The sequence below is a fragment of the Coturnix japonica genome, chromosome Z (assembly GCF_054131305.1).
Source record: "Coturnix japonica strain WE chromosome Z, WE-NBRP24, whole genome shotgun sequence".
Lineage (NCBI taxonomy): Eukaryota > Metazoa > Chordata > Aves > Galliformes > Phasianidae > Coturnix > Coturnix japonica.
In genome coordinates, this window is record NC_140702.1 from 27,813,901 (window position 1) to 27,832,039 (window position 18,139).

General features: G+C 37.0%; 1 protein-coding gene across 6 annotated transcripts in view; it reads left to right on the plus strand.

Moving 5' to 3' along the window:
• Positions 1–18,139, plus strand: part of CDC42SE2 (CDC42 small effector 2) — a 61,388-nt gene that overhangs the window by 17,232 nt on the left and 26,017 nt on the right. For 3 of the 6 annotated variants that reach the window (XM_015849396.3, XM_015849397.3, XM_015849398.3), the window contains one exon: positions 17,815–18,132. In XM_015849396.3, the coding sequence (XP_015704882.1) occupies positions 18,079–18,132 (54 nt within the window). In that variant the 5' untranslated portion in view covers positions 17,815–18,078. Of the gene's footprint in view, positions 1–1,603; positions 1,823–6,278; positions 6,491–16,223; positions 16,255–17,814; positions 18,133–18,139 lie in introns of those variants that run through there. The other 3 variants (XM_085528768.1, XM_085528767.1, XM_015849400.2) reach the window with 3 other exon arrangements.

Below are 18,139 nucleotides of genomic sequence, written 5' to 3' on the forward strand. Positions count from 1 at the left end.
GATTAGACAGTTTGCAAATGTCGTATGTCAGCACAGGATTAAAATATTACACATCTGTCTACAGTCTTTCCAGAATTAGATCACAGGTGTCAGCATATGGAGCAGGTAACGTTCTTCTGGTATTGGACTCTGTCTGGAAGTCATCATCTGGCTGAGTGTGTGTAAGTGCATAGCCTTGCCAGAATACTCTGTTAATCTTATAGGCAGCCAGCACTGCAGTTCCTACTGCCTTTTTTGGAGACTTGAGTTCCCTTAAGCTGGCATAAATCCCAAATGCTTTCTCCACTGTTGCTGGAGAGACAGACTTTGAGGTAGGAAATTTCTAATCTGAACTGAAAAGTTGTTTTAGCTAAGCTATTGTAGGACCTGAAAAGAATGGGCCTGGAAGAAAGACAGTTTCCATTCTCTCTCTTGCTGAGTAATAGTCTGGCACTCTGTGTTACAGTACTTTTATTCCCTGTGTACTCTCTGAATATGCTTATTACTGTAAAACTGATGATCACTTTGGTTTGCTTTCCATGAAATGTAATCTTTCTTCTCCATTTTCAATGTAAACTACTAATTTTTGTGTAACATCTAAAAAGCCAAAGCTGTTTTAAGAGTAACTGTGTGTTTACAGTCCAACTTCTTTTCAAGAATTAATTTATTCTAATTTCCTAATCTTTTTCTGCCATTCTGTAGTTAGTTGGTTTTTTGTGGGTTTTTTTGTTTGTTTGTTTTTGCCTTGAGGAAGAGAAATCACAAGTGAACACCAATTTTTTGGGGCTATTTTCTTTCTGATGGCACTACAAATACTAAACAGCTTCTTTGTATGTGACTAAGAAAAGCAGTACCAGAGCTTACCAAGACACAATTTATTTTTAATAATTTGGGATTTTATTATTGTTGTTATTATTATTATTTAAAATTTTACAAAATATTCTGAATGGAAAGACTGCTCATGTCCCTCTCTGCTTCAGAGCTGACACAACCATATTAGCATTTTAATAGAATGTTAATAAAAGATTAATCATTGAGAAGGAAGCTCAGTGTCAGTGAACGACACTATGTACTGGTTTGGTAGTTGTGCTTTCTGTTCTGTGTCTTAGGTGGCATAGGTATGTGTGTGCAGAAGATGGCCAGGATTTTTAAATGCAACTGTTATTTGAAGGATTGAAGCAAATAAGGAGGTGGTTCTTAATGGTTTTGACAATTGTGCCTTACTGGTTCTGAAGCGGTGCTTTACTGCTAACTTCTCATAAAATCATAGTGAAGATAAATGGACTGTAATTTAACAGTGCTTGAAGTCCTTGTTTACTGAATTGGACTGTCATATGAAATCTAGTAAAGACAGGAGAATCCTGGTGCTGCTGTCCATATGTAGTCTCGGTTGGGTGGCTGGGACTCTCTGAGTACTCTCTGGTGGGGGAGAAAGGGGGAGCGCTCAGTTCTGATGGTCCAGTGCTCTGAGAAAAAGATAATGAAAATCTTTGTGTCCTCTTCCAAAGACATGCGCTTCAACAGGAATGGGCCATGCAGCTGCAGCCCTAGCAACAAGGCACTAGAGAAAAGAATTAGGGCAGCTTTCCAAAGGAGAACAACTACATTTGAGTATGATCAAATTAAGCTGCTGGCATTGCAGTTAGAAGAAGCAGTTTGAAGAACCTGTGTGCCTGTCAGTCTTCTAGCTTCTCTTTGTTACTTTTTAATATTTAGATGGAAATCTCGTTCTTGTTTTTTAATATATAGATAAATCAATTACATGCTACTGTTCTTATTGTTTGTTACTTTTAACTGCAACCTATATTAAGCTTTCGGAATTTGTGGTTTTCAACATAGTACTGTAAGTATGTTCTCATACAGAGTAGAAGGAACTTTAGTGTTGTGTATGTGTGCATGAGTGTGACTTTAAACCTACATTAGATAAGTGTATTTCTTGAATAATTACTGTATATAGTGCACAGTTCATTGTCACGAGTTAAATAACGTGAAGTCACTTGGTTAGAATTTATTTTTCTAGTGTAGAGGCATAAAATCTTCAAAGAGGTAGTGGTTTAAGAGACTAATTTACTGTAATTATATATGTTTATATTTATATACAAAATTTATATATTGTAAATATATTGATGCAAATATACATATATTTGCTATATATATATATGTATATATATATTGACAGAATTATTTGTAAGATTTGTATTAGTTCTTACCAATTGGTTATACTTATTCTAACAGATGTTTTTTAAAGAAATTAATAATTTTTTTTTTTTTATTTGTAAGATGCATCAATCTATTCAGTTTGTATGAAGAGGCCTGAATTAATTGGGATAATGCTGCTAATGTGAACAAAATAAGCTTCACTAACTATCCAGCTGTATCCATCATCACAGGGCTCTGCATGTTTGGGAAGAGGGAGAGCTTGTTTGAAAGGACAGCTGTACAGTGCATACCTTAAACCAAATGATCTGTGGCAGAGTGGCAAGAGGGCTTTGGAGAAGTGACCGGTGATGCCTTTGAAACGGCAGCAGCCATGTCTAGTTTTCCTAGCACCTGAGCCATCATCCCCATCTCTCTTGGGAAAACCAGGGGAAATCAAATCCACATTTACGTTGTCTTGAAGCGACTGTTACAGTGCTGCTCTTATTGTCTCATGCTTAACTATTTACTGTAATGAAGACAGGCAACATGAAAAGTTACATGGTTTACACTGTTTTCCAGTGTTTTGATATACTTCAGTAGAATTGGTACTTTTGTTTGTTTGTTGGTTTTGTTTTTTGCTTTCTTACCGCCTAAATCCAGTTTTCAGTGCAACAATCTGGCTATACATCAGGGCCCAGAGCAAGCAGAGCAGCAGATCTGATGGTTTCTGGGTGAGCTCTGGTGAGTCTGATTTGCTGACCTGAGAGTCATAAGCAAATGTTCCAATCTGCTGATTCTGCTAAAGAGATGATCGTGTTCTGCACAGGAGCAGGGTGGAAAGCTGTAACAGGAAACTGTTGGAGCAGGATTTACTGGCATTTGTTTGTAAATGTGATGGGATACTCAATTGTTGGCTCTTTTGATCTACCTTTCGTCTTTTCCTTTACTAGTTCTGTATGCAGCCTATGAAGTGAAAGAGGGCTGAAGGCTAGGAAGAGCATGTTCCCTTGTTAGGTCTATTTGTTGACATGCCTTAAAGTGCAAAGGGAAAAGGCTGGCACTTGCATAATGCTTGGATATACCTTGAGTTTCAAATTATTTTTGTGAGGGGTAGGAAAAATAAAGGAACAGTTTTAGATTGGGATGGGATTTGAGGCTGTATTTAAATGCAGAATTTAACAACTACATTTTGTGTTCTCTACAGAAATTTCTGAAAGAGCTCATCTATATTTGAGGAAGATTAACCATAACAGAAAAAAACTCACTGAAAAGCATCTGTAATTTTAATCTAAATGTATACTTTTTTTTTTTACCTTAATGTCAGCTTTCAGATAAATGGTTGTTATGCCAGGCAAAGCAATTAGCTTGTAGTTCTGTTTATTTGTTTCCTGATAAACACAGGGTTTCTTTGTCAGCAGCTTCAAGGAGAATAACCACATCCCACACGGACAGAGAAAACAAAAAAATGCACAGATGTATGGCAGTAGAGGAGATGAGATCGCATTTAGAATAGAGAAATTCTGCATGCCAAACTGAATTATCACAATTACAGAAATTTGGCAATTCAGACAAGTTAGGTGCTGCTTGCTTTTCATTTGAGTGTATTTAGTTGAATTATTTCTACAAACAGATTTGACTGTGCCCTCCAGCATAATTTTAGTGACTCAGTTCCAGATCTTCCATTGGGAGAGATTGCACATAGGAAATATTATAATGTTATTACATAATTAAAAAAAAACCAAAAACAACCAAACAAAAAACACCACCCAGAAATGTGAATGCAGGAAGAATCTGGTTTTTTTTTAGTAGAGAGGATTGTACTGAATATTACAGCTTAAGGTTCTAGTAGTAGTAATAGAGATTACCAGCAGTTCTGTTGTGTGCAGAAATAATGCTCACCAGAAACATTGTAAAGGTCAGTATGAAGGCATTTGCCAGCTGTATGTATTTCAAAGGTATTACAGTCTCTTCTTATAAAGTGATCGCAAAAGAATTCAAGGTAACCGGTGAAAAGGGGCAGAAATTTCCACAGGACTATAGAAAACAGTGCATCTTCTCTCACAATCCAAAAATCTGCACTCTTACCTCCTTTGTTAAAGCTAGTTTGCTAGTTGGGACTTTTTTGAATTTTCCAACCCTTTTTCTGTTTCCTTATTGTTTCCTGGTCATTTGCCACAGCAGTTTCTAAGAGAAAATGAAGCTGTTGTTCAACTTAGTGTTTTGTATTTCCAAATTGTCACAGTCCCTGCAAATGTTAAAGTTGAAACTGTGTTTAAACACAGCACAATCTCACTTGAAGCATCTGCCTGTATCCATTGGCTTTCCTGGCCCTGGCAGTACCTGAAGAGGTGATGGCTTTGTACACAGGGAATTCTGATTACCTGTTCTGTTTCTCCATAACAGCACTTGCAGCTAGGATGGTTGTTCTGAATAGGTAGGTAATCTTGTGGTCTAGGGAATTAAGTATTTGTCAAGAGAGATAACTGGTTAACTAAATTTACCAGTCTGAAGAGGTAAGACACCAGGCTGCAGGGAATCGTTAGTGTTTGCAGTGTTTGTTGGTTTGTTTATTTTTCAAGCTTAAATTTGGGAGCATCTGACTGTAAATCCATCATGAGCTAAACCTTGTAATTCTGGTCATTTTATGTGTCTTGTTCTGTAGTCTTATCAGTGCAGCATACAGAAGAGGTCTTGGAGGAACCTGGCAGTTCTTCCTGACACAAAGAACTACAGTGTCTGCTGCTGCTGTTTGCCTTCTGGCTTTGTCATGTGTGTTACAAAAAGTCTGCCTGTTGTGTTGCTGTCTGGAAAAATCTGTAGCTGATCTTGAATATTTCCTTGTTTCAAGTGTGCAAACAGTTCTGATTGATGTGAGAAACACTTGAGTTTTCATGCTTGTTTGTGGAGAATCTTATTTGGGTTGGCAGCAACATTCTTTTCATAGCAAGGAAGTGTAAATTTTGTGTATTAGTTATTCAAGACCTTCTAAGTTTATCAGCAGTGATGAATGTCTAGTGATTGTCTTGGCATGAGAAGTACTGTTTATTTTTCAGGCTTCCCTAGGGTTTTTGTCTGCTTTTGTTTGTGTCAGAAGGTTGAAAAGGTGGAATGAAGTCGTCCATATTTTCACGTTTTGGTTTTTCTTTCCCTTCTTTACCTGTTTGCAGACAGATTCTGCCAAAATAGTACAAAAGATTTTGCTTGGAGATAGTATGCCTTTGATCTGTATGACCTGCAGAACAGCACCCAGACTCAGAAGAGTCAGAATGTAAGGTAGTTTATTTAAGGTGCATACACCAGCACACTGGGGGGCTTGCACCACCCCAACTGTGCAACTAGTGTCTCTCAAGGAGTCATATTTATACCACGCAAAATGCACACTCATAATTACACAAAGCAGGTATTGCTAATTCATTCTATACAGTGGATTGTACTATGCTAACTAATTCCTTGAATGTTTCCTTGTTTTTCACTTCTTGGACATTTGCAGTGTACAGTCAAGTCTGTTTGAGTAAGTTTTCCTTTGTGGTGATTGATTCAGTTTCTTATCTGAAGGTTTCAGGTCTGGAATTCCAGAAGCTTCTTCCTTCGCAATGTGCTATTGATAAGCACATTGCTCCCATTCTACCAAACTCCTCCCAAGTCCTGCCTATTCCTAGTAATCCCCTCCCCAAACTCTGCCTAAACTCCCCCAAGTCCTGCCTAAACCCTTCTCCCCCAAACTCCGTCTCTGAAGTAAGGGTTCCTCCCTTTAATTTCTATGGAATTGAAGTGAGGTCTCCCCACCCCCTCAATATATGTATAGGGTGCCCCCTGTACAGCCACCCTGTACAATCTCCCTAGGGTTTATACCTTTACTCACATATATTGCAATTATTAATGATGTTTTCAAAAGTGTTTTCTTGTAAATAATCACATTTTTTCCCTTTTGTTACTCCCAAACAAATTCACCTGAACTTAGTTCACGTGGAAGTATTAATTCAGTGTGGAAGCAAATACTGTAGGGGCAGTGTGATGGAAAAACATGGTTTGCTTATAGTGGGAAAAGGAACATAGCTTCGTTGCTGTGCTAGCATACAGTGATAACAGTTTTCATTCTGCTGTTATCTGCTGTAAGCAGGCTCTGTGTTGGCCATTACAAAGTGTGATATTTGGTGATCTTTTTAGTTTGCTGTAAGTGCATGGCAGAGAGGTTTTTGAATAAAAGGATGAAAGGGTAAAATTAGGTAGAAGCAATGTGGATGGAGCCAGTCTGGTGTGGAGATGTGGACAGGACAGGAGAAAGGAGCCTCTTCCCTCAATAGAATTTCTAGGAATACAAAAATGAAAGGATTCGCAAACAAGAGATAACCTTGAAGAAATCACTTTGAAGGTCAGACTGTTTGTCATCTTCACCATGTAGAAAATTATTATGCCTTTATTAGCTTGTTTTAAAAAAACGCATTGAATCCCTTTACTCAGAATGCCATACATAATAAAAGGCAAGCAATGTGTGATCTGTCACCTGTTATGCACACTTTACAGGTGTTTTCCTGAATGATAAGGAGGAAAGGAGCCATTTCTGCTGTATCTTGCCTTTTGGAAGCAATGAGAAGGTTGTGGAAAGGTTGTCTGAGAAAGAGAATAAAAGGTTGTGTGTGAGGCCTGTTAACTCTGAGCTGTTACTGAAATAAAGATCTTAAAAGTCTGCTAAGACTGAGTGTAATTAATCATCAAAGAAGTTCTCAAATGGGAAATAATAGGTTACTGTTAGTTCATTTTCTTCTAATGACATTTGAATGCCTACATGAATTAAAAATCACAGATCGGGCTAAAGGTTGAATTTCTTACTGTTCATTCAGTTCTGACTTAAATTTCTTTTTCTGTAGAATATAAGATAGCAACAGTACAGAGATCTCTTCAGATTAGAAGAAATATCATCCCACTTAATGTAACTTATTTTTGTTTAAATCAGTACTTTATTGACTTAGCTGGTGTTGGTCCACACAGCCAACTTTGATATTTAAGACCTTTTATTCTCTTACAGTTATATAAAAAAAAACATAACAACAAAAACTAAAAATTGAATGCAAAACATGTGTGAAGCATATGATTAGTCACAAGTCAACCACTGACATCACCGACTTTATTAATTGTGGTTTTTTTTTGACTGACTAAAAATACAGTGTAGTTTTGCAGTGCTTTGCAAAAGACAATAAAGAAATGCAGATTTCTGACCTGGTGACATACTGACAAATTCATACTCCAGTAAATGAAATATCTTTTTTTCCTCCATTAAACTTGTACAACATTAAAGTTGTAACTGCTGTAGGTCGGCATTCCTTCCAAGCCATATTTACATTTCTTCAGCTTATTTTTTCCTCTATAATTTATCATCTGCATGGCATTTGCCTCTAGTTTGTAGTCTCATGTTTAAACTAAACTATAATATCTTAAGAATTCTGATTAGGCTTTTTAAGTCCTGGCTGTGTTAGAAAAATATATATAAATAAAATACAAAATTGTTCGGTTTTGCGAATCTCTACATTGAATTTGATACATTTAAAAGCGCAATGCTGTCTGGTATTATTGTAGCCCTGTGCTGTTTACTCATTGTACTAAAGAAGATAAATGTTCTTTATTTTTCTTATTTGGAGTATTATCTTTCGTTGAGGTATACCTGACAAGTCAACTTGAATACGTGTAAACACTGCATACCTGTTTTAGTAATACATTAACTTAAGAAAAGACTTAGTGTATCAAGAAGGTTTTGCACTGTTATGTTCTCAAAGGGCTGGTGAGCATACAGCAAAGCTTACGTAAATATGGAAGGCAAGGATTGTCTTGGAGGAAAGGAAACTTGTAAATGCCCATAAAACTTGATGGATATCAGGTGCCAAATACTGATGTGATACTAGAATTTCAGATTGGTAGAGAAGTAGCATAAGTGGATATTGCAGCCACTGTCTAATATAGTTATTACATATATATGTATATGTAATAGATACTACATTCTATATCTTTTCCACCTGCACAAGCACTAAAACCTGTCTTAGCGCAGTAGTGTTAGCTAAGAAGCAGTATGTTGTATTGCTGTCCTACCTCCAAAAGCCTGTTTATTTTATTAATTCCAAGCAACAAAATCCAATAACTGGCAGGATTTCATTTTGAAAAAGTAATGCAATTTTCTCAGGAAACATTCTGAGTACATGACTTTATAGGTGTGTTACTAGAATACAAATAAAGCAGAAATCAGGGCAGATGTGAAGGTTTCTTTAAAAAAAAAAATAAAAAATCACTGTTTTAAGTTACCAGCACAGTATATTCAGGTGTTTTCTTTTTTGTTTTTGTTTTTCAAAGCAGATTATTATTGGCAACTTCATAGATCTTCAGGCAGAATTCAGAGAAACATACCTGCATAATAGGAAAGGTTGCCATATATTTATCTTGCTCTTTCAGTGTCTTCTAATAGTTCAGTGGTTAATGTACAGAATTCTTAAAACTAACGTTTACTTATGGCCTGCTTTGCTGGGGGAAGCATTGCCCTCGCTGTGTTATCATCATGAAGTTCCATGTTCAGCTAAAATGCACACACTGAAATCAATGAACTGGTGGAAATCTCTTGTACTTAAAATTAAGAATGTCCTTAGCTATGCTGACTCATAAGATAACATGATCACTGTGCCTTAGTTTCCCACACACATGCTACGTTGAAGAGGTCAGGAGACTTCCTCAAAGTCAGTGTATTTATGGCAAAGCCAAGAATAGAACCTGTATTTCCTGCCTCACAGTTGTGTCTTGTTTTTTAAATGTTAAACCAATTCCTGTTAAATATTTAGCAATAAGTCTCCTGTTGAATAGTTAGCAGTATGATTCATGATGGTGGATTATAAGCAAAGATATTAACAATTATGCAGTCGTTTGTACACATTATTTCTTTCAATAATTTAACAATTACCAGGCTTTGCTATGGCACTCCAGTCAAAAACCTGACTTCAGAAATTCTGTAAAGCCACCATGGGATAAGATCAAGAGACATGCCTGTGTTAAAATGCTGCAAAAACAGAGCTGTAGTTCTGCCTATTTGGTATTGGTTCTCAGAGTTTTTATCAGCTCTTTCAATGATTACTGAATCATTATTTAATTTTTGCTAATACAGCTTTGTTCTATACTGGAGATCTTGTGATTTCTTTCCCACAGAATAGTTTAAGAATGAAATGTTCATTTATCTGTTCATTTCTTTGCCATTATGCGAATTTTTGTTTGTTCGTTTTAACTAATGCTCTTTTCCCATTGTAAGCAAATCATGTTTTGCCATCACATTGCCCCTGCAGTATTTGCTTCCACACTGAATTAATACTTCCACGTAAGCTAAGTTCAGGTGAATTTGTTCGGGAGTAACACAAGGGAAAAAATGTGATTATTTACAAGAAAACACTTTTGAAAACATCATTAATAATTGCAATATATGTATGTGTGTAAAGGTATAAACCCTAGGATGATCCCTGTACAGGGAGATTGTATTTGAGATGAATTCAATAAATAAGCAAGATTTATTCTTTGCAATTTATTTTGATCTTCATTCATCTGTGAAAAAAAAATCTGTACTCACGTGTTAGTTACTCTCCTTTGTTGCTCCTGGTGTTTGAAAATTCTGAATATGCAGCGGACTTTCTAGTTAGCATCAACTAAATAAGGTATTCATATATGCATTATGTATGGACATCATTGTTTCCCCTTTGAGCACAACAGAACCCATCTTTGAAACTGAAACAAAAGTGTTACACAAGAATGTTGAAATTGCAGGAGCGTTTCTGAGCTCTGTTTAAAAAAAATAAAAATGAAAGCAGTAAATGTTTTATAATAGCACTGTAACTGTAAGCGTACTTCATGCATGAAACTCTCACAGTAGAAAAGGGAGAAAGCAGATCCTTTAAGTGCAGAATTGTTTGTTGTTGCGGTAGTCTGGGAATAGTTATTTTGGTTTTCATGCAATACAGCTTTGGTTCTATTGTGAAACAGAGCAACATGCAGCAGTGTATCTCAAAAACAGTGGTGTCTCTAGCTCTTGTTGACACCAGCTGCCCATGCCAAGAAACGAGGCATAGTGCTTGCAAGGCATGTGGGTGCTTGATGGGTCCTGCTCTGAGGCTGGTGAGCTGGTGAGCTTGGGCCACCTCCTGACTACCCCATGGGGTGTTTGGAAATCAGCCTGCCTGCCTGTGGCAGCTATCTGTCTCACCTACAGCCCTGTGCTTAGGGATAGGTAGGATCTGTAGTGTGGTTTGGGGAGATTCTTGAGGGAGTTAGGATTTTTTGGGGGGAGTGTCTTATGCTGTCATGGCAGATGCTTCTTAATCCAGAGCAGAACTTCCCATTTAGTCACGTGAACCAACTGTAAGGAAGATCTGGACGGTGTGATAATCCTTCTTCAATGTAACCAGAGCCTTGTTAGGACTCCTGAATGTCTGCAATTGAGAGTGTGATTTGGAACATCAGTTTCTGAGCACCTGGTAGCATAGTGGAAGATATGTTTCTCAGATCACATCTGAGAAGCAGGTAGTTCTTCTGGGGGTTACAGTTTAGCGTACAAGAAAAATTTCCTACTCACAAGGAAGTTAACAATTAAATGATTGACTGTGAAAGTAAATTGAGAAAAATGTCATGCTGTTTAGATTTTCTTAATTCTCCTTTGAAGAAACAGAGCTAGTGAGTGTCCTCTTGCTTTGAAGTGGCTTATTTCTTCACACTGCAGTGTTCTTGGATGTCAAGCAGTTTTTGTTGTAATGGAGGTTGCGTTGAGAGCTACAATCCTGGGGTTGCTGGAAGGATATGTAGCAACCTGTACCTGCCCTGTTAGAGCCACTCTTTAGATTATGATTGGAGCATGAAAGTCAGTCTCCTGTTTTATGATTCTCTGATGTACTTCTTCCCTCCCCCCTCCAGGCTTGTGCTTTTAAAAGGAAGAAATATTGTTTAGATTAACTTTCAACTAGGTCACACTGAGTAGCCAGCATGACTCTGTTTTACAAATGTCATGTAGTAATTCTTCCTGTAGTGACTGTAACTTCTATTGTGTGACATGAGTTCACTCTAGAATGTATTAAGAAGAGAATACGAAGGGTGTTACTAGTGCTGAATGTGCTTGAGAGCAAGAAAAAAGACGTGTTCTTGGGGAAAAGAATTAATAGCAGATGCACCAGCACATTGAAGCCAACTGGCTGAACCAATTGTGCAGTGAGAATAAATGGGTAGATGTGCTGTAGGCAAATCAGGTTTTTACTGTGAAGAAAAAAAAAAGAAAACCTTAGTAATCTGAGAGTTTGTCTCTTATCTCCTTTAGCTTTTAGATACAGATCAGTTTCCTGCATTCAGTGGGGTGGCTCTGGCTGCTCTCTGTGGGTGCCAACAGCATCAGTGGTGCCCAGGGCCAAGAGGCTGTGAAGGGCTGCATGACCACAGGTGTCCCATTCAGCACACCTTATTCATACCAGGCAGCCATTCATACCACAGCAAGAAGTGGCAAGTCTTCTTGCATGTTCATGTAATATGTAGAAAATATTTCCTTTGCATAACGAGGAACAGATAGTTACTCAGTTTGAGAAATGCTTATGCTTATCACAATTCATTACAGTCAAGCATTTCATTAAAAAAAAAAAAAAGAGAGTAAAAGAAACAAACAAAAGAAACAATTAAAAATGTACAAGAACATTTAGTTATGTGAAGTGTTTTTAAATGTGTTCTATTGGTGTCTTCTTAGAAAAAAATAGAATAGTTTGTGACATTATCATTAAAATTTATTCAAAACATGCTTTAAATTGTTGGCAGACTGAGTTTGCATCTTTAACCTATAACCTATAGAATCTGTAACCTATTTGTTAATATAACCTATTTGTGATACTCCATTTCTTAAGAGTATACATGATAATGTAAATTCTAACTACGTGTCATCTTCTCACTGTTGTATAAGAACAACATTAATGTAGCAGAAAGTTCACGCTGGGGTTCAAATATGTCATTCTGTGGTTATCTGGTGTCAGAGTAGACTGGCACCATAGTACATAGCCTGCTTACTTCCCTACAGCAAGACACTGACTAGGAATTGAGATACATAAAGTTACTTCAGTACTGAGCAGGCAAGTGCTGCATATTGCTGATGGTTTTGTCAGCAACTTTAACATCACAAAACCTAAGTGACCTTGATGAGCATTTCCAGTTAGGTATACCTTGTATTAAAACTAGTTGGAGAAGCAACTCCTAGTCTGAAGAATTTACAGTCTTTTAATCCAAGTTTTTCTGCTCACCGGTTTGTTACCAGCGCAGGTAAGCCAAATTCCATTATATACATTGTGTTGAGAAAGGAAAGACAGATCGCTTCAGATGGTTTTACATTGGCAATAAAATTTGAGATGACTTAACCACTGCTGAAATATGACCCACAGGGCATTTTCCAAATCAGCACTTTGGTTGCAGTGGCCTTGAACTTTTTGTGGGTACGTAGGGAATACAGTTTGCTGTTTCTTGGCATGATAAGAAGGTCATTTGTGAGGAGACAGTTTAACTTCCTGTACTTTCAGATTTCAGAACAGGGGTGGTTGTTCTCTTGAGAATACATACTTTGTTATAATGTTCCTGAAACATTTTGAATCTGCTTTTGTTTTTTAACTAGGTCATCAATTCTGGTATTGAAATTTCTCTAGAGTTAGAAATTTGTCTCCTGAAAACTTTTTTCTCCATCTTTCTCTCCTTCCTAAATCTCACTCTGTTTTGAAACATGATCATTACTTTCAGCAGAAGAAAAGGTGCTGTTGACCTATACAACCTCAATTCAGACTGGCTGCATGATGAATTTTCTTTACCATCTGACCCAGAAACTTTTTTCCAGTATGTAATTATTCTCATTTATGTAAGTTAGCTGTTTGAGGATTGCAGAGGTAAGAGTTTGTTAGCTTTGTGGCTATTGCCATATTTACTGCACGTAATATGGTGGTCTTAGCCCAGTGAATCAAGTGTTTTGTGGCCATCACATTTACAGCATTACAGGTTTTGTGTGTGGCTTCATACAGACACAGCACATGCTGTCGTAGTATTTTGGTGTGTAGAAAATGGTAGGAGGGGTTGCCTGTACTGACTAAGTCACATGAGCTTCTTTCTTAGTAGTTTAGTTTAAATTTATCGTGAGGTAAACATAAAGCATGAACAAATTGTTTACTGTTTTGTTTTGTCAGTTGTTCAGGAATTCTAGAATTAGGACACTTCACTGCATTATGGAAGATACAGGTTACATTACACAGACCCAACCTCTTCATTTCTACAGCTATTTTTATATTTTCTTTCTGCTCCAGTGAGCCGAGAAATGTCTGGTAGAAGAGAGACAGCTATTGCTATATAATTCTTTATAAAGATGAAACCTGACCCTGGCATCGGGGTGTTACATTGTGCTGCGTGTTTCATGTTGGGTGCCTTAGCAGGACACTAGGTATTAATGGGAGGAAGGGAAAATGTCATTCAGCTTTTCAGGTGTTTTTCATATGCTCATGTCTCACAGCTAGTGCAGCTGAGGCTACATCATTAGCCTACTGGTGTAGCTCTGGATGCTTACCTTGGCAGTCAAGTCCTAATAAATCCATTTTAGCTCCATTATAGTGGCCTAATTTATACTGAGGTATGTGTGGTAGTTGTATGAGTTTGGTCCTGTGGGAGACCTCTCACACCATGTGCCAGGGAAGGTGGGAATGGAGTCTGTGCACCTGGCTCCTCAGACCAGTGACATTAAGCTTTCCTGGCATGCTGTACTGCCAAACAGACTTTCCTGTCCCATCCCACAGAACCTGACTCTGCTTTGACTACGTAGTTGGTCTCAGAACTGCTTTGCTCTTAGGTGTGAGGCAAGGACATGATAACAGTGGTTTCCTAGGACTTACCAGATCTTTGGGTAGGGTGGCAGGCTTTGATAAGTGTCCCTTGGTTATCTCATATGGCCTGTAAAGTAAATTTGTCATGGATTTTTTAAAAATCTATTTATTTATTTATTTATTGCAGTAGACTGTTGTTCCACTGTTGTAAAACTACTCTGTTCTGATGGTGAACTCAAGGGTCGCAATTGCTGACCAATTCCTGTAATCAATCTATAAGTAAAAATGGGGGAGTGCTCATAGAGATGCTCTGTTTCCATTCATTGTGGAAATCATGCCTTGTTCAGAGCTTGCTTTAGAGTACTAGTTTGACTCCTTGGTTTTTCCCTCTAACTGGTATTACCTGTTGAGATAAACAAATTTGTCTCTTTTCATTCACTCGTGTGTTGTTGTTGTTGGGTTTTTTTTTGTGTGTGTGTGTTACCCTCAGTAGTAATTGTCAGCTAAGTAGATAATATTATTGATCAACTGGAAATTTAGATAAAAAAAATCCTGTTGGTTAATGGAAATTGATAAGAAACTTGAACTTAGGTTTCCTATGTGCATAGCAATGTGCTTAGCATAGATTCTTAAAGATTTTCACTTTTTATTAACAGATTGTCTTAGGTAGGAGAAAACATATAATGTCTAAACAAGGTCTTAAGAATGACAGAATGTGTCTTCTGTGTCTTAGAATTTGCCTTTATAATTTTTCTAACAAATTTATTTCAGTTGTTAATTTTGTACACTTAACTGAAGTGCATAACAAAATTTAGTAGTTACTAGAGAGTAGATTACAGGGAGTGAAACATCAGACAATGGTAAAACAATTGTTTGAGCTTCCTGTTACCAGTATGTTTTAAAGATGCTTAAAGACACTATTCTTTAAGCTTCCTACTAGTATCCACAGTGTTACTGCTTGTACCAAGTGAGTTGTTTTCTTTTACTGCATAGTATGCTTTCCTTCCTGTACCTATTTTAATGTGTTTTTTTTTAAGTCATTGACTTGGTAAAAAATACCAGGTATTTCTCCAGACTGACTTGCTGTAGCTCTCTTCCTGCATCTTTTGCTGCCTTCCCTTCTGTTGAGTGGGTGCATTTGTTGCAGGGAAATCACTGTTGGCTTCCTACCAACTGAGAACACAAACAAACTTGAGGTATTTTCATGCCGATACGAGACTGACAGTGTTGCATTAGCAATAACAAGAATTTTAAAAACAAAACAAACAAAAAAAAACTCCTTCAGGTAAGCTGTAGGTGAATCTTCATCTTAGTCCACATTCGCTGGAATTTTTCAATTGGAAGCAAAGCACATTCATTAGGCCTCCATTGCTATTAGTTTGTGGGGAAAGGAGGTAGGGTGCCTCTCTGCCCTGCCCTGCCAAGGCAGACTGATAAAATGTGTGCAAATTTGTCAACAGATAGTGTTGTTGGTTTTTTTAAGCTTGTGTTGCTTGTCCTACATATCGCTTTGTTTCAACAAGTAGTTTAAAAATCAGGTTGGCTAGGAAGGAAACACTTCCAACTTCCTTTGTGAGCTGGAACGCATCCCTCAGTTGCTACAGCTTAAGGAGTATGGAAACAGTACACAAGCTTGACCTCTTTCTTAGTCTGGGCATACCTTAATGTCATCTTGCCCATTCATTCCTAGCTGCCACTTGAGCATGTATCCTCTAAGCAGAAAGAAGAAATGGTACAGCCATAATGGAGATTAATGGGACAATATGAAAAAAGTCTTAAAAACAAACAAAATAACACTCTAAAATGGCTTTTTGGAGCATCTAAAGGAAAATATATATGTATGTATACATTTAAAATTTCTTTCTTATGAACAATGTAGTAGTTCATAAACTACTACATGAAAAAATGTAGTCCTACATGGCTGTATGCATACTTAGGCATAACATGGTGTACCCTTCACTTCTTTTTTTTTTTCAGTATTTTTTTCCCCTCTCCTTAAATGGTAGTCTGAGCTTTGGGGCGTTAGTTAAAATTCAGACATTAACACCTGCCTTCATTTTCTTTCTCTTCCTGTGGTTTTATTTGCTTCAAGTAATTGTGAGAACCTTGTTACCACACTTCCTGTCTGAAGCTATAGCAAACAGCATGCAGCAAGAGGATATAGAAGGTTGACCCTTAAAAGAAACTTAATAGGTGTTTCGTAAAAACAGTGGGCTGTTCTTAACCTACATAATTAATAAGTAGCTTTATTACAACTGTACTCTTCACAGTATGCAGTGTATCCCTGTTTGGATCAGCTCAGGTAAATTCTCTCTAATTCCTTTTTGGTAGTAACTTTGAAAAGCTCAACTGGGAGAATGTCCAACCTCTTCTTATTTCCTGCTCCTTATGTTACACTCTTGCTATTTAAGGTCAGACAAAATTTTAGTTACTAGGAGAATTGTGAAAATTATGTGACTTTACCTAATTATGACATTAAAACTTCTTTAGAGACCTTTAGTTTTTAAAGTTACTTAAAGTATTATAGTATTACACATCATATTGTTGGGTGATTGTTCCCATGTTTTATTGCAGCTTTGTGACACCTGGGGCTTTCAGATAGTCATTTTGGAAGTAGAGAAGATCATCTTAGTAGTGAAAATAGGTCAAATTAGCACTGTAGTAAGGCCTCTTTTTGAAGTAAGATTGCCAAGATAAAGATTGTGTGAAAGGATTTTTTTTTTTTAACTGTTCATATTGCTTTGCTTTGTATGGTATTAATGTTAAGGAAACATGTAAAATATCTTTCTTTTTTCTGTTCTGTCAACTAGGTAACAAATACATATAAACTTGTTTTAAACACTGCTGGGAATCTCTTTCACAGCTAGAAATAATTTTGCTAGTGTTTTCTTATTTAGGTGGTTTAATCACAACATTTATTTATTTCTTGAAGAGCCTCCGTTAGTCTCTTAAATGGTAAGAAGTGGGAAGGCTACCTGGAGGCTTTTGACTTAGTACAGAAAAGGTGCTGCTGCTTCTCTGCATGTGCATGATAGCCAACAAGACTGGAAAGTACCTCTCTTATAGTGGCAGCATAATACAGAACCTTGGCTTGTGTACAGTAAATTAGGGACTTTGTGATTTATTTGTATTGTATGTAGAGAACTGATACAGACAACTGCTAAGTGGGGCTGTTGTACCACAGAATCAACTCATCCATGTCCATTAAAAATTGCCTCACTGTGTGTATGTACATACACATAGATACGCTTTGTAAATCCTATGGTGTCCTAAACTATTTCACACTGTGAGGAAATGCTCTGCAAGTCATCTGTTTTTGAGGTCAGTTGTACATGTACCTGTAGAACAAACAGAATGAAGAAAAAGAAAGAAAAAAAATCTTGTTTTGACCAAGTTTGTGCTTATTGCAGATTTTTTTGTTTGGATTTTGCTTGTTTTTTGCTTGACAACTGTGTTACATCCTTGCTCACTGAATGGACCGGGTAAATTTTCAATGAAAACAAATTAAGCGCCAATAGGCTAAATTCCCTAACTTAAAGGGATGTATAGTCACCTGTGATTTTCTAAAATGACATTAGAAAGCTATAAACAGACCAAACAGTGAGTGCCAAAAAATTGGACATAAATATGTTATACTGCCTCATTATTTGTATATTAAAAAAATAGCATCTAAGACTCGTTTGAATTTCTAATATATGACATTTTGTGAAGTTTTTGAAGAAATTAGCATGTGACTTGCTTGCTAGCGTCTCCTCATTCAGTAGTCAATATATTACCACAAAATCACTGGTATGGGTGGCTCTCTGGGAGTATGAAATTTGTTATACTTTTTCTTTCTAATATAATGTTCTTCTGTTTTCAGGTTCATATAACGCTAGGGACCAAAGAAGCATAACTCACATTTCCATGGTGCTGGGACCAGTCTGTTGAGAGAAGATTCTAAAGTAACTTTTTAACTAACATCGTGTGTGTCCTGAGACTGTTTTGAGAGAAGAGCTCAAGAGAGGAAAAATTTTCGCATCAGAACCATTACAAATAAATATATTTAAAGAACTTGCTACCTGGGGATACTTTTATAAGATTGAGTCCTGGTTCTCATCTGTGCTCACACTTCAGACCGTAAACAATGAGTGAATTCTGGTTGTGTTTCAACTGCTGTATTGCAGAACAGCCTCAGCCTGTAAGTA